General features: G+C 46.7%; 1 protein-coding gene across 1 annotated transcript; it reads left to right on the top strand.

The window, feature by feature from the left end:
- Positions 1–982: 982 nt before the first annotated feature.
- GLOD5 (glyoxalase domain containing 5) lies at positions 983–10457 on the top strand. The gene is made up of 4 exons (XM_077478125.1): positions 983–1259; positions 7589–7732; positions 9104–9259; positions 10047–10457. The coding sequence occupies exons 1-4, from the start codon at positions 1227–1229 to the stop codon at positions 10185–10187; spliced, it is 474 nt and encodes a 157-aa protein (XP_077334251.1). The 5' UTR covers positions 983–1226; the 3' UTR covers positions 10188–10457.
- Positions 10458–13484: the final 3027 nt, after the last annotated feature.

The following is a 13484-nucleotide window of genomic DNA, read 5'->3' as shown; positions in this document are numbered from 1 at the left end:
GTCTATTGTATGGCTTCTGACCAAATCCTTTTGGGTGAGGAGCACCCCACTCCCTCAGTAAGTGCCTCTCATTAGTGACCACCTTTGTCATGGGTGGAGACCTCAAGTTCTCCCATATAGAGGAGTGTATGGCTCAGAGAAGCAGGATCGCCTGGTCTGTGTAGGACCCGCTAATCATGGGGTACTTTGTTGCAGTAAGTGGGCTCAGGCACCATATAGCAATACGGTGTGACCAAATCCCCATATTTTCTTTTGTGAATGTCTAGGTGTTTTAAATGAGCCTTGCTGGATGTAAATGTATTTTTTGCACGTGTGCGCTGTAATATTATTCTTCTGTTGTATGGTCTTATGGCTGCACCATCTTTAATGCATCTTTTAGGGTGTGGCCCCCCAAATCTTGTTTGCCATATCTTATGAAACACCGGCGAGCGGACATCTTTTTACACCCACCGAAGTCCTGCTTATTTTTACCACTAACCGGAGCTTATATTGTGGAATACAGGATTTTGAAATTCGTGACGCTGTTTTGATGTTGAATTTTAAAAGCAGTGGCAAGCCTGCTGAACTGACAGGTTTGCTGATCTGACAGAACACTGCTGCTTTTAATTTTCAACATCAACATCACCGTCAAAACAGCCGGACAGATTTCAAAATCCTGTATTTCACAATATAAGCTCGCTGGTAAAAAAAAAAAAAAAAAAAAATGTGTAAAATGCTATACATCAGTGGGTGTAAAAAGATGTCTGCTTCGCGACTTCAGACTGTAGGCTTAGTGTGGTCGAGTGTGGGGTTTACCAAGATGGCCGCAACTGAACGTCACTTTGGTTGCACTTTCTGATGGGTAACAGCTTTCTGATAGAACACCCTCTCGTTCCCATCTCAAAAAGTTGCAAGGCATGTGTGTACATTGCTCAGCCCCTTATATCTCAGCAGTACAGTCAGCACCGGGAGGAATTCATACATTGCTGAGGATCACAGGAAGAAGATACGATGCATCTGTTTTCCTGCAGCCTTCATTTTCCATTCAGCATGTTCCCCTCTGAGTGTACGGAACTCATGTAATAACATGCAGCTGGGATCTGTTAGTGGGAAGGAGAAGTGACAAAGGGCAGGGAGGGACCATCATCTCCGCCCCACCCTGATCTGTCCCAACACCAGGAAGTGCCATTGAGAAAATACATCTGAGGAAATTTACACATTCTACTTCCTACTGCCTGACCTGCACCATGCTGTCCCTCTGCCGGCTACTGAGGACCCAGGTAATCCTGATTACCCGCACTGATACACCGAGCACAGGTAAACCTGATCACCCACATCTATACAGAAAACCTGGGAAATCACGATCGCCCGCTCCGACGTAGAGAGCCCAGCTAATCCTGATTACCTACACTGATACAACAAGCACAGGTAAACCTGATCACCCACATCTATACAGAAAACCTGGGTAATCCCGATCGCCCGCTCCGGCATAGAGAGCCCAGGTGATCCCGAGCGCCCGCTCCGGCGTAGAGAGCCCAGGTAAATCCCAATCGCCCGCTCCGGCATGGAGAGCCCAGGTAAATCCCGATCGCCCGCTCCGGCGTAGAGAGCCCAGGTAAATCCCGATCGCCCGCTCCGGCGTAGAGAGCCCAGGTAAATCCCGATCGCCCGCTCCGGCGTAGAGAGCCCAGGTAAATCCCGATCGCCCGCTCCGGCGTAGAGAGCCCAGGTAAATCCCGATCGCCCGCTCCGGCGTAGAGAGCCCAGGTAAATCCTGAGCGCCCGCTCTGGCATAGAGAGCCCAGGTAAGTCCCGATCGCCCGCTCCGGCATAGAGAGCCCAGGTGATCCCGATCGCCCGCTCCGGCATAGAGAGCCCAGGTGATCCAGATCGCCCGCTCTGGCATAGAGAGCCCAGGTGATCCAGATCGCCCGCTCCGGCATAGAGAGCTCAGGTAATACTGATCGCCCGCTCCGGCATAGAGAGCTCAGGTAATACTGATCGCCTGCACTGACACAAAGGGGGTTCTGCCAAAAAAAAGTCAGCAGCTAAAAATACTGTAGCTTCTGACTTTTAAAATAAGGACACTTACCTGTCCAGGGCGCCTGCGGTTTTCCTCACCTGAAGCCGAACGTCCCTCGGCTCCGGCATCTTCAGTAAGGGAATCAGGAAGTGAAGCCTTGCAGCTTCACAGTCTGGTTCCCTACTGCGCATGCGTGAGTTGTTCTGACTGGTGCCTGCTAGAAGACAGCAGGGGGGGGGGGGGGGGCGGAGGAGGGGCCAGACATGGCGTAAAGCACAGCAGATTCTGCAGCTATCTATGGCTGGTAGACATGTGCGCTGTCAAATTTGTTTTGCTTCGTATTAGAATTAGTTCATAATTCGTGTCCGAAATTCCGTATGAAATACTTATTTTTGTAACAATTACAAATGTTTATGATGAATTTCTCATTATGAGGGGCTCCCACCATCCCTGTGCTGTGCTCATTGAGGGGCCCCCACCATCCCTGTGCTGTGCCGACTTCTTGGGTTTTTAACATTTAGGTTCGTTAAATTTTCCTAACAATTACAAATGTTTGTTAGGAATTTGGATGCGAAATTCGGAAACGAAATTTCGTACAGAATTCGGAAGCATAGCAATTCATATTTTGGACCCTCCCGAATGTACGAATTTATGGAAATTCGTAAGAATTTTAGATTCATACGAAACTAATCGCCGGAAGTGGGAGCAAATACCTGGATTATACAGGTATCTAACATTTCTCCCCCCCGGTGGAAGGTGCCAAATGTGACACCGGAGCGAGGAACCAGATAAGCAAAAGTTCTGTATAAATGTTTTAGTTTTTTTTCGGTGGAACTCCGCTTTAATAAACCTGGACAGTGGAAAGTGTGTTTTGTTTACCTTTACAAAAAACCTGCCTATGCAGATAAGGGAACTTTATAGAGATCAGCGCCATACACACGATTTATGCCTCGTACGCACGCTCGGACATTCCGACAACAAAATCATGGATTTTTTTTTTCCCAGACGGATGTTGGCTCAAACTTGTCTTGCATACACACGCTCGAACAAATGTTTTCGGAAATTCAGAACGTCAAGAACACGGTGATGTACAAGACATTCAAGCCGAGAAAAATGAAGTTCAATAGCCAGCTCTTCTGTATGACTCTGAGCATGCGTGGAATTTTGTGCGTCAGAATTGTGTATACACACACGATCGGAATTTTCGTCAAGTTTTGTTGTTGGAAAATTTGAGAACCAGCCCTCAAATTTTTGTTGTCGGAAATTCCAACAGCAAATGTTCAACGGAGCCTACACGCGGTCTGAATTTCCGACAACAAGCTCCCATTGAACATTTGTTGTCGGAAATTCCGAGCGTGTGTACGCGGCATTAGATTTTTTTTTTTTTTTTGTCTTCAGATTTACCATGACCAGTATATTCAAGATATCCCCAACTCTCTAATACCACCCCTTACACCTCAAACCCCCCCTTTTACCAATAATGGACCACACAGGAGTTTGTTGATAAAAGACTGCTATGGCCAGTTATACTCCAAACTATTAAATAACTTCCAATTAACATATATATATACAACATTTGTAACAACAGTTTTAGACGTGCACTGACAAATGTTTGTTTTTCGGGAATTTGCACATTTCGATTTTTCAGATTTCGGAATTTCGGAAACTCAGAATTTTCGGAATTCGGGAATTCAAAGATTTGAAAGTCCAAAAATTTGAAAATCTGAAAAAAAAGCGAGAGAAAAATCAGTTTTAACTATTAAATTAACAAGTTACGAATTTATCCGAACTTGCGAATTATCTTAAATAACGAATGCATCATCTAAACTAATGGAACGGAACAAATTAATAATAATTAATAAAAAGGTTTTTATTATTATTAGATCGTTGCGTTCCATTTGGTTAGATGTGGCATTCGTTATTTCAGATAATTTGGAACTTTGTACTCGTTACGTTCACTAACAGACACATTTGAAAGGGAATTCTAATAACTATAATGTAATAGTCAGTTATTATTTAGAATTAAACAGATTTTCTTTCTTTCTTAAATGCTGAAATTTCGCAAATTCATAATTTTGCAAATTTTGAAATTCGGAATTAACTAATTTGTCACACGAATTCGGAACTAAACGAATTGCACATGTCTAAACAGTTTTAACTCCCAGTCTGTTGGTCTTTGACGGCACCCAAACTTAACACTTTCTGCCAGTACACTGTAAAGCCCCATACACACTATCAGTTTTTCTGCTGAGTTTTTCCTTCAGGTTTACCAAAACCATGTAGTGGAAGGGCCTGCCTGATTGCATACACATTGAAACTCCTAAGGTTTGACCTCATATTATATGGTTTTGGTAAATCTGAAGGAAAAACTCAGCAGAAAAACTGATAGTGTGTATGGGGCTTTAAGAGTATATTTCACCATACGAGGCCTCCAGCCATATTATTGGTTCGGAGACAACCCCCTTCCCGTAGTGCAACCATTCCCGTATTCCAGCCTACCGTTCTGCTGGAATACACCAAAGGGGCACATACCACCGAGGAGCCCCCCCACCACATCTGTTTTCTGCCACCATCAAAGACCAAAGACACCGCCACAGCCCACTAAGGATGACCCCTCAACCTTAAGGGCCCCTCCACACCTGCAGGGCCCGCTCAATCCCGTTGTGAAGACCCAGTGCCCATGAATTGATGCCCACAGCTGAAAGGTTCACTCAGTCTCCCCATAGGCACATACCCACATTAATCTCCAACTCCATGTGCCTTATTACCAGTACCCCGTTACGGACAACAAATCTACCAACCGCCTTATTTACTTTAATTTGTTCTTTATTAATCATGAACAGCGATCTAGCCATATGCCATGAGGTATGGAAAGCCGCTCGAAGTGTCAAAAAGAAAAAAACAAAAAAAAACACTTCACATCTGAAACCAGTTGGTGGATAAGACCCCCAAGTCGTTCCCTCCCACGTGTAGAACCAACACATCCGGCGGCCTATCTAGCATAGTGCACCATTGCACTACCCTGCTCCATCCCATTCCAGGGATTCCTAACCACCTAATGCACGTCTCCCTCCGCGAGATCACCAGTTGCCTGCCTTCTGGCCTAACATCCTCACTCCTGGCACCCCAAAAGACATAAGAATGCCCCAAGATCCGACCTCCCATCTGAAATGACATGACAGAACAATAGGTATTAAAATTATCAACACAATATACCATCCCCCCCCACCCACAAAGCATTAAAAAAACTGACAAGTAAAACCCGCGCCCCCCCCCCCCCCCCCCACATGCCTACACCACCCTCTTCTTCCTTTTTTTTTTTTTTTTTAAACCATCAGTTAACAATTGAGGGCGCACATAAGAAGGGGACCTCCTGGATTCCCACCTCCCAATCCTTTTTGTCGATGACTCATCCAACCCGCACCCGGCAGTCTCTGTAGCCGCCCTGATGCGGAAGGAGTGTGAGGCGATTTGTGTGCAATCCAGCCCCGCCGCCCTAAGGCATTTGTGGAAAACTGCAACGAAATGAAACCTAGATTAAAAGTTCCCATCCCCATGCAAAAAAAAATAAATAAATAAAAAAGCCCACCCCCAACAGGACGAACCCTAAAAAAATTCCCTTACGGGGCAAACCCGGGAACCAGGCAGAGTAAACAGCTGCACATTCACCCCTCTTTCTCTCTGGTCCGTTTTTAGACCTGCACAACCTTAACACCACCCTATCTTCCCTGATACCCAAATCCTGTACCATCAGACCCACTTCTACTCGCCTCGCCGGGGTCACCAGCTCCCCCACTTCAAATGCTTCAAAAAACGCAATGGAAAACACTGCACTGAACAAAAGTACCTCATAATCCGAGGAACACACACCGACCAAGTTTTCACAAATGACCTGCAGAATTGTTCAAGTAATGTTCTTGGTTCTTCTCACCTATTACACTGGCCATGATGGCAAACGCCTGCAGCCAATTCACGAATGTCCTAGGGATCAAACGATACCTCCTCTTCTCCTAATCCTCCTTTATGCAATCGCCCGGTTTGACCCTATCCAAATGGAACTTTTCAAGGGGTAACAAGGAGAAGATTTCCACATACTCACCCTTGCCAATCTGGTCCTTCTTGCTTCAAATGGGCCCTCAACGGCCCCTCATAGCAAACCTAAACGTCACATTTTGCAGCATCTGCTAAGCTAACTACATCCACCCTTGCCGCAGCTGCCGGTTCCCCAACTTTGTCCGCGACCGCCGTACTCACTGTCACTCCTCCCGCTGGTGTAGCAGGGGGCTCCACCAGTCCCCGTCTTCTCTGCTTGCTCCCCAACCCACGGTGCTACCTGTGCAGGCACCCCTTGGCTGCCCGTGAAGCGCTGGATCAAGTCCCTCAGCCCCCTCAATAACTCCTGCATTGGCTCCCTTGTCCCAGGGGCGACAGGCAGACTGCCTGCGGAACAGACGCCACAACCGCTTTGGCCTCCGGTGCAACCCCCCCCCCCCCCCCATGCTCGTAAGCACCGCCCCCCACACCTAAAAACCTGTACAGTGCCTCATTTACATGAACAGAATATATCGCAAACAACTTACTGGGACTGTTCCCCCCCCCCCCCCGAGCTCTACTGCAGGGGCCTAGTGAGAAACGCTCCGGAAGCTGGGACCTCCGAGCACGTGGTGTCTCCTCACCTCTGGCGGCTGACCCCCCCTAAGCTTCATCCTGGATAAGGACAGCCACCTGGGATTGTATCCATTGCTCGTCGCCATCACCTTCGCCACCCGCAACCATGCCAGGGTCAAATCCACATCAGCCATGGTAGGAGAAGCGTGTAGAAACTTCTCCTTCTCTATCTCCCACAACTGCTCCCGGAAGTCCCCGCCTACCTCCTTTATAGCGCTCCTCCCTCCCAGTTCATTTCCACCTGCCTCCTCCCCTTTACATCCTTCGCATATTAACCCCTTAGTTGTCTCTCCTCTCCCGCTTGTCATGCCCGGCCCGCCATTACTTTGTTTGTTTTTCCTGGTCTCTCCATTCCGGGCTTCACTAAACCATGTAGGGGAAGGTCCTGCCTGCATACAAATGGAAACTCCTGAGGTTTGACCTCATATTATATGGTTTTGGTAAATCTGAAGACAAAAATCTGCAGAAAATCTAATAGTGTGTACGAGGCATAAGGCTACTTTCACACTGAAGGCATTTTTCAGGCATTTCACCACTAGAAATAGGGCCTGGAAACTGCCTCCCATGCCACCCCAAGCTTGATTGCCTTCACACTGGGGCCATGCGCCTGCTGGCTATTACAAAAAGTCCTTCAAACTGTATCTTTGGGGCGGTTTGGGAGCGCTGTATACACTGCTTCTAAACAGCCCCTGCCCATTGGAATGCATGGGTAGTGATTCAGAAGCACCACAGCATGGGTGGTTATACAGGTAGCCTGGGGTTTGTAGAGCTCTGACCTACAGTGCCACACAGAGTCTGGGTAATCCTGATCACCTGCACCGACACACAGATTTCTGGGTAATCCTGATCACCTGCACCGACACACAGATTTCTGAGTAATCCTGATCATCTGCACTGAACCCCTCCTGTATCTCTCAGGTCTGCCCCCAGCTGGTGCGTTTTGCCTCTCAGGCCCCGTTCTGCATCCATCGCCTGGATCACCTGGTACTGACCGTGCACAGCATTGAGAAGACCGTCTCCTTCTACACCTGGGTGCTGGGCATGGAGCTCGTCACCTTCAAGGTAAAGTCATGCCTGTCCTCTGTATTCTCCACTGCAGAACATTCCAGGGTCACCGCCACACCACCAACATCATTTCACCAGCGAGCCCCCCCCACCAGCATTCTGTAGAAGAGGACCCTTGCTCTCTATGAGGAAGCAGTGGTCTCTCTGGAGAGATCTGACACACCCACTGCTAAGTCTGACCTATCAATCCCCAATCGGCAAAGCTCATGTTCCCCCACTGATTGGAGCACTCTAGCCCGGATTCAGCAGAGGATGTTACTGACCTCCTCAGAGAGGCCACTGCTTCCACAAAGACACTATAGCTTCTAAGGAGCAATATGGGGTATCTGTATACTGTGCTGGAGGCACACAACACCCACTTTAACTCCTGCAGTTGCTTGTATCAGAGAACACCAGCAATAAAGGGTAGATATAGGTGTATATTGTGCAGGAGGCACACAACACCCACTAACTCCTGCAGATGCCTCAATTCGAGAAAAACAGCAATAAAGGGTAGATACAGGTGTATACTGTGCTGGAGGCACACAATACCCACTTTAACTTTAAGATGCCTGAGAAAAGAACACACTGTCCCTGCCTATGTTGCTCTTTCCCTGCACACACTACACAAGGCCGCCGTGCTGGCAGCCTTATATAGTGTGGGGCGTGTAATAAACCCCCTGAGCTGTAATTGGCCACAGGCATCCTGCCTGTGGCCAATTATGGCTCTCCTCGCTGCTGGCGCGGTGATTGGCCAAGTATGCGGGGCCACAGTGCATGCTTGGCCAATCATGAGCCAGAAATGCACTGCGATGGCGTAGTGCATTGTGGGCCGGTCATGCCACACGAATTTGGTGCGAACGGTCCACAAAGTTCTGAATTCGCCGAACAGACGAACGGCCGATGTTCGAGTCGAACACCGAGCTCATCCCTAATCGGGAGTATGTAAGAGGTCAGTAGTATGAAACACATCTCCTTTCACAAGAAAAAGTAATACCCCCCCCCCAATCTCTTTTGGGGAGATTTATATTCACTTGTTGTCCCAGAGAAGCAACAAGAAGTTGGAAGAAATCTCTCCCAAGTGAGGGCAAATCTCCTCCTAAATAGCTATGTCTGGGATGAGGTGTCCCCATTGGTAGGTTTTTCCCGCCCCAGTGGCAACTCAAAAACGTTGGATTTTTTTCCCCCCACTTTCTGTGCAGGGGCAAAATTCAAGAAGGTGCTAACACTTCTCCAATCTGTCCAAAGCAAAGGTAAAAAAAAAAAAAAGTGTAAATACACTTTTTAATGTGTGATGAATTGTGTATTGAACTTCGAGTTCCTCGGGACTTGTGCTCAGCGCTGTCATTAGTAACTTATTATTGTTGTCACTTCTTCTTCTTCTTCCAGGGGGACAGGAAGGCTCTGAGTTTCGGCATGCAGAAGATAAACCTCCATGAAGTAGGGAAGGAGTTCGAACCCAAGGCCCGGCGCCCATCACCCGGATCAGCTGACCTCTGTCTGATCACACAGACGCCGCTCACCACCGTCCTACAGCACCTGCAGGTCTGTCTCACCACCATTAAATACCATGCCTGGAGACCCCGGCTTTTCTAGCACTGAGGGGGGCACAGAGCGGCGATTGTTGATGTGGTGCGTCAGTCTGACACAACGCATCGCCACTCTGTGCCCCTCGTGGGCACGTGATATCCTGATCACATCAAATATTTGGAGTAATTTTCTAGCAAAAAAAAAAGCCTATGACAGAGGCTCTTTACCACATGATCAGCCGTGTCCAATCACAGCTGATTATGGTGTAAACAAGAAAAGGTGTGTGTGTGTGTGTGTGTGTGTGTGTGTGTGTGTGTGTGTGTGTGTGTGTGTGTGTGTGTGTGTGTGCGCGTTTTTCCCTCTATCACGCTTAACAGACGTGAGTAGAGGAAAGCCGATCGGCTACTCTCCTGACATGGTGGGGTCTGCACTGATTGAGGTGCCAATCAGTGCCCATTGTACATACAAATAAGTGCCCAGCAGTAAAGCCTGCCAGAGCCACCTATTAGTGCCACCTCACCAGCGCCCATCAGTGAAGGAAAAAAAATGACTTGTTTACAACGTTTTACCCACCCACGTATGATCCCACCTAATAACTATTTTTGCATCCAATCAGGCCCCGACACTACAGAATTGTTGCACTTTGTAACAATGTAGCCAACCAATCCAGTGGCTGATCTGCTTCCTTTGACCCCCAACCAAAGGGACATCTTAACCCACTTTGTAACAATGTAGCCAACCAATCCAATGGCTGATCTGCGTACGTCTTCTTCCTTTGACCCCCTGTTTTTCTCGCCCTCAGGTCTGCGGGGTCCCTATAGAAGAAGGGCCCGTGCCCCGCACAGGAGCGATGGGGGAAATCCAATCGGTCTATTTCCGAGACCCGGATCACAATCTAATAGAAGTATCCAACTACGTAGAGGAACCCTGCGCCAAATCCTGACCCGCATCACCTCCGTATGCGCCGGCTCCATTGCTGACCTTCCTCAGAAGCTGCAGCTTGCCTGGCTGCCCCCTGGCTTGAATCGTATCGGAGTTGGCAAGCCAGAACAAGCATGTAGCCGATAAAGGCAGAACTCCTGAATAGACTTGGGCACTCGGTATCATTACCAAGCGAAAATTTGGACAAATAAAATTTTAATTATTCGGCTGTATCTGAAGCGCAGTATTAATGAATTTTAACAAATCCAAAATAAATTCTAACAAAAACAAATTCATTTGTATTCATTCGTTTGTGACTCTAGAGGGTTTCGTAAGTTTCAAAAATGTGGCACACTCTGTATGGTTATGATTGGCCAAAGTCGCAAGCAAGAGACATCGAAATCGCAAGGAAGTTTCAAGGCAAAGTCGCACTGGAAACATAACGAATGAATCCGAATCTTCCAAAAATACCAATCGATTTAGAACAACGAATGTAGAAAACGGATTCCAAAAACCAATCATTCTAACATAACAAATATGACTAAACGAATTGACCAACTTAACCTCTTCCCAACCGAGGCTATAGCCCAAAGACGACTACAGCCCGGCTGTCCAGGTCTGGGAGGACGTCCATCCCAGAAATATGCCCCCTACACACCTGCTGGGGCATGTAGCCCCCACACTCTGTGGTTACTTTGTCCTTTGCACACAACTGAACACCGATCGGGGTAAAGGGTCAATCGCAGCTCATTGCATGTAAACACAATTGCTGGTTATCAACATTCCTCTCATCATGCTGTGAAAACACCTGAGGAGAGCCGGTAACTAGCAATTGTGACAGGGGACTTTTACACTGATAATCGGGGGGAATGATCATTAGTGTTGCTGCCCATCAGTGCCGCATCATTGGTACATTCCATCAGAACCACCAATTAGTGACACCTTCAGTGCCGCCTCATCAATGCTTATCAGTACAGCCTATCAGTGCCGCCTCCTTGGTACAGCCCATCAGTGCCACCTTCTGCGCTGCCTCATCAGTACAGTCCATCAGTGACCCCCATCAGTGCCACTTCATCAGTACAGCCCATCAGTGATCTCTTCAGGGCTGTCTCATCAGTACCATATATTGTGTATTGTGTACCATTATTTTCCAGCACTGCCTTAACCCTTCTGGGCATGGAGTTCACCAGAGCTTCACAGGTGGCCACCGGAATCCTCTTCCCCTCCTCCATGAGCAAATCACAGAGCTGGTGGATGTTGGAGACTTTGCGCTCCTCCACCTTCCGTTTGCGTATGCCCCACAGATGCTCAATAGGGTTTAAGTCTGGAGACATGCTTGGCCAGTCCATCACCTTTACCCTCAGCTTCTTTAACAAGGCAGTGGTCATCTTGGAGGTGTGTTTGGGGTCCTTATGTTGGAATACTGCCCTGCGGCCCAGTCTCTGCAGGGAGGGGATCATGCTCTGCTTCAGTATGTCACAGTACATGTTGGCATTCATGGTTCCCTCAATGATCTGTAGCTCCCCAGTGCCGGCAGCACTCATGCAGCTCCAGACCAGGACACTTCCACCACCATGCTTGACCGTAGGCAAGACACACTTGTCTTTGTACTCCTCACCTGGTTGCCCCCACACACGCTTGTCACCACCTGACACCAAATACATTTATCTTGGTCTCATCACACCGCAGGACACAGTTCCAGTAATCCATTTCCTTAGTCTGCTTGTCTTCAGAAAACTGTTTGCGGGTTTTCTTGTGCATCATCTTTAGAAGAGGCTTCCTTCTGGGATGACAGCCATGCAGACCAATTTGATGCAGTGTACGGCGTATGGTCTGAGCACTGACAGGCTGACCCCCCCCCCAACTCCTTCCACTTCTGCAGCAATGCTGGCAGCACTCATACGTCTATTTCCCAAAGACCTCTGGATATGACGCTGATCACGTGACCTCAACTTCTTTGGTTGGCCATGGCGAGGCCGGTTCTGAGTGGAACCTGTCCTGTTAAACCCTGTTAAACCCCTATATGGTCTTGGCCACCGTGCTGCAGCTCAGTTTCAGGGTCTTGGCAATCTTCTTATAGCCTGGGCCATCTTTATGTAGAGCAACAATTTTTATTTTTTTTTGTTGTTTTCAGATAGTTCTTTCCCTTCTTGTTACCAGCGGTTTAGACATTAATGGCTGTGTTTTGAGTTATTTTGAGGGGACGGCAAATTTACACTGTTATACAAGCTGTACACTCACTACTTTACATTGTAGACAAGTGTCATTTGTTCAGTGTTGTCACATGAAAAGATAGAAGAAAATATTTACAAAAATGTGAGGGGTGTACTGACTTTTGTGAGATACTGTATATACTCAGCACCACTCAGTGGCCATAATTAATTTCTTTGTATAAATACCTCAATCAGAAAAAAATGCATTATGGCCATGAGGTGATGCACAACAAATGTTTTATATATAGACCCCCAATTATTACAAAAAATAAAAAATGGGAGGGGGGGGGTGTCTATGTATAAAAAACATTTATTTTTAAATGCTTTATTCAGGGAAATAAAATGCATGATGGCAACTAGGCTTGTACAATTTGTTTCGTAACGAATCTAAATTCGGCCGAATTTTGCATCTTTCGGACATTCGAATAAAAAAATAATGAATACGAAAGAAATATAACAAATGAATTCGACATGATTCGGTAATTCTTTAAAGATCTAATGAAACAAAAGTTCAGCTCAAAGTCAATCTCATAGTCCAATCAGCTGATTAATTTTGTGCCGGAGGATGGATTACTGGCAAAGTGCATTCCTGAGAAGTGAGTTAGAAGGGTGTTGTATTGTATTGTATTTGAGCCGAGGAGAAGAGACGTTGTCATTGTGTGTGTTAAAAGATTCAATAAACAAACGACTTTCCAAACTACGAATCATTATCACGAATGTCTATACATACATAAATAGCGAATTTCAACGAATATGAACGAATGAATTCGACACTCTACGAATAATAACGAATTATCCGAAAACGTATTAAGGTAACATAACGAATATAACAGAACAAAATGATGAATTTTACGAATGACAACAAACCGAAACTAAACAAAATTTTCCATTGTGCACAAGTCTAATGGCCACTAGGTGGTGTATAGTGAATGCTGTGTACACAGACCAATTTGAATAGGGCTCTAAATAAAAATAATATATATATTATAATATATACACACACACACATTTCCTTAACTCCTTCATCCCCATTATAATTTTCATCAATTTGTTTTTATTTAATTCCTCCTGCAAACCCCCCCCCCCCCCCCCCCCATTTTTTTGTT

Source organism: Lithobates pipiens, unplaced genomic scaffold (genome assembly GCF_037356315.1).
Source record: "Lithobates pipiens isolate NorthernLeopardFrog02 unplaced genomic scaffold, aLitPip1_a1.2 Scaffold_13, whole genome shotgun sequence".
NCBI classification, from domain to species: domain Eukaryota; kingdom Metazoa; phylum Chordata; class Amphibia; order Anura; family Ranidae; genus Lithobates; species Lithobates pipiens.
Note: the sequence above shows the minus strand (reverse complement) of the source record. Positions and strands in the feature narration are given on the sequence as shown.

Bases quoted from the DNA above. Each gene is read 5' to 3' on its own strand.
- GLOD5 (XM_077478125.1), top strand. From the start codon at position 1,227: ATGCTGTCCCTCTGCCGGCTACTGAGGACCCAG. The intron at 1,260-7,588 runs GTAATCCTGATT...TGTATCTCTCAG, and splicing joins GCCGGCTACTGAGGACCCAG to GTCTGCCCCCAGCTGGTGCG. The intron at 9,260-10,046 runs GTCTGTCTCACC...TCTCGCCCTCAG, and splicing joins CCGTCCTACAGCACCTGCAG to GTCTGCGGGGTCCCTATAGA.